This window comes from Belonocnema kinseyi, chromosome 9, assembly GCF_010883055.1.
Source record: "Belonocnema kinseyi isolate 2016_QV_RU_SX_M_011 chromosome 9, B_treatae_v1, whole genome shotgun sequence".
Lineage (NCBI taxonomy): Eukaryota > Metazoa > Arthropoda > Insecta > Hymenoptera > Cynipidae > Belonocnema > Belonocnema kinseyi.
In genome coordinates, this window is record NC_046665.1 from 66354698 (window position 1) to 66357977 (window position 3280).

A 3280-nucleotide genomic window follows, 5' to 3' on the forward strand; every position below is an offset into this window, starting at 1 on the left:
AAAAAAAACGACCACATTTGGCGAGAAAAAGAATTCTCTTTCATCACGACAACGCCCGAGTTCACACATGCTTCGTTTCAATGGCTAAAATTGAAGAACTAACATTCGAATTGGTCGAATACCCACCGTATTCACCAGATTTAGCCCCCAGTGACTTTTTATTATTTACAAACTTGAAAAAATGGCTCGATGGACAGAGATTTCCAGACAACGAAGACGTCGTTGCCTCTGTAAGTGCTTATTTTGAGGAACTTCCGAAAACGCACTTTTCTGAAGGATTAAAAAAACTTGAAAAACCATTGACCAAGTGTGTAGAGCTCCAAGGAGATTATGTTGAAAAATAAAAAAAAAATTTACCCAAAAAAAATTGTTTTTATACTTCATTCTAAGGACTTATTGAACTACCCTCGTATCTGTAAATGCAGTTAGAAAGGTACAAGTAGCACTTTCAGTGAGCGAGTATGTGATTTTACTGCAAGGAACATACTTTTACGTATTTTTCTTATAATCCTTTATTTTGATCATTTTAAGGAAAATTTCTAATTATTGTTAATATTCCAAATGTCATGAATAAAGGCATCTGGTGCACTTTTTTGCATATAGAAAAACTCACACTAATCTTAAAACCACTACGATGGTCTGCAAAGGCGGCCCACAATATAGTTGCGATGGCTTTAAAGATAATAAATGAATAGATCATTAATTTATTAATTCATATTTGAATTTCATATAAATGAATTAAGTTTCAATTTGAATCTACATAAAATGTTGAAAACTAATCTAGATGATCATTTTCGTCTTCATGTATTTAAATAATACAATTTTATTAATTTTTAACTTAGAAAAGTAACTTAGACTATTTAGCAAAATATTTTTTTTCATGGGTATAATTATACTTACTTATTAGTGTGATAGCGAATGCTACATTTCCCGTCATCTGGAAATAAGTATTAATTTTAACATAAACTTTTACCCATCAAGTTTAAAAAATAAAACTACGTGAAATAGCGAGGTTTCGTACAAATAAACTGAATATTTAGAGTGTGTGATGACAGTCGTGACTGTAGACTGACGAGCATGTGCTCAACACATGTGTCCCAAATGAAAACAATTTTAAGATCTTGAAATGTCTAATCGTTTATCATTTGAATACACAAAACCGTTTAGTTTTTAGATAATTATGAAGGAAAATGTAAAATCTTGTATATGGGAGAAGAATAAAAACGCAAGCTTCACGCTCGATAATGTATTTACCTCATGCTCCGTGTTTATACTTTTTCCACATTTGTGCGCAGGCCTTTTAATCTCAAGGGTCAAAGCATCGACAACTGTAATTTGGTGAGTGTAAATTCCCTTTTGTTAAAGCTCCTTCGACTTTAACTAGCACATTCTCATCACGTAACTCGTGCTTTGCACTCGATTTTGTCCACAATGTGAACGTTTCTACATTATCTCGAACACTATTATATCAAATGTTTATTATATTTATTTCTGTACAACGGGCTGTTACTGCTTATTCAGATATTGTATTGATATTGAATCGCTTTTCCACAGTTAATTATTTTTATTTATAATGTTTTTTATAATAAGAACCTGTAAGAAATTTGTTAATATTTTTTGGTTGAACAATCTTTGTTTTCTCTTTTTTTTTCGTATCTTGTATTGTTTTTCTAAAATTGTATTGTTTTTCTAAAAATTTAATTTGTTTATTTCTAATCTTATTTTTTACGTTTGAAAGAAAATTGATTCGTCCATTGTAAAAATGATAAATTAGGAATTTGTAGATCTTTTTTGGGTGTACAATTTTTGTCCATTCGTATTTCGTCGTATCTTGCATAGCTTTACCGTAAAATGGAGTTTTTAATTATTTTTCCTGCAATCAAAATTTGAATTTTCGGTTTTCCAGGAAAATTCGAAAAGTTAATACGATAATCTTGTAGGGTGTTTAAAACTCAACGTTTTTCTGTTTTTGAGTTTTTTTCACACCCTGCGTTGTTTGGCCTAAAATATTCATTTTCATTTATGTAATTTGCAATTTGTTGTTTATCGAAAAAGTTATAATGATAAATTGTTCGTTTTTTTAAATATAAATAGACGTAATAGAATTTTTAAATTCTAAAAAAAGTGGCCTTAAAAATTTGGAAAATGCTCCCACTTTTTGAATTTTCATTTGAAATGTCTGGCTAAATAACTTGACATTCAATTTAAGACACTAAACGAGTATGCTAAAGCTCAATAAAATATTTCAGTTCTTTCGAAATCTGTCGTGCTAACCAACTAAAAATCTACAGATACACTAAATAACGATCGAACAGCAAGGCAAAAATTTGGTAAAAAACCTGTTTTTTGGATTCAGGGGGTCTTAAAACGTGGACATTTTGCACAATCGGGAGGGGGGAGGGAGTGTCAAATTTCATACAAATCTAATACCTTCTCTGATGATAATGTAAAAAGTAATTCAGATCAACATAAAACATCTTTTTTCTATTCATATTAATTACTATAAGTGCAAAAATAATGATTACCGAGAATCAGAAGTACATAATATTTATTTAGCTAATAACCTTTTATTTTTATAACAAAACAACTAAATAAACTTTGTATTTTTACAATATATTCTTTTATTTTTAATCTAAATTTCTTTTGTGAAACCTTACCTTTCCTCATATCGTTAAGCTATATGTTTTGTTTCGTCTCGGAATTGTTTAAACATTTCCAAATTTTTTTTTGGCAGAAAACTTAGTAAAATTGGGGTGATCTGAAAAAAAAACAGAAAATGTTTCCATATTGCTCAATATGCTGGACAGTCAGAATAATGCTTCTTGCATTATATTTTTACGATCACATTCAAGTGAAAATAAAAAAGGAATATTATTTATACACAAGTAATAAGCATAGAATTATCGTGAATAAAATTGCGAGATTATGTTTAGCTCTTCAATTGTCACAAATTTTTGGTATTTAGTGGATTTGTTGCTTGGTAGGAAACTATATGAGTTGGAACGTATTTGAATCTAAAATGTAAGCAAGGAAAAAAATTAAACATTTGAAATGAATAAACTTGTGTATTTAATAAAATTGAAATGTATCCAGTTATAATTGTATACTTTCAAAGTTACTTGACGATAATTATCGTCAAGTAACATTTTACAATTTATTATTATTATTATTTTATATGAGAGAAGTTGTAGGCTTCTGAAACTACGATCATGGTTCCTTAAAGCAACCAATCCTGACGCAACTAGAACGTTTACGTCATTCACTCCTGCTTCTTCTATGC

The 3280-nt window shown here is 29.4% G+C and overlaps 1 protein-coding gene across 1 annotated transcript in view; it reads right to left on the minus strand.

Moving 5' to 3' along the window:
• The window catches only part of LOC117179808 (hydroxyacid oxidase 1-like), a 17434-nt gene extending 14676 nt beyond the window's left edge, over nucleotides 1–2758 (minus strand). Inside the window, exons 1-3 of the mRNA XM_033371929.1 lie at nucleotides 2658–2758; nucleotides 1255–1593; nucleotides 901–937 (exon numbers count right to left, since the gene is read on the minus strand). Of these exons, the coding sequence (XP_033227820.1) occupies nucleotides 901–937 (37 nt within the window). The 5' untranslated portion in view covers nucleotides 1255–1593; nucleotides 2658–2758. The remainder of the gene's footprint in view (nucleotides 1–900; nucleotides 938–1254; nucleotides 1594–2657) is intronic.
• Between the last annotated feature and the right edge of the window lie 522 nt (nucleotides 2759–3280).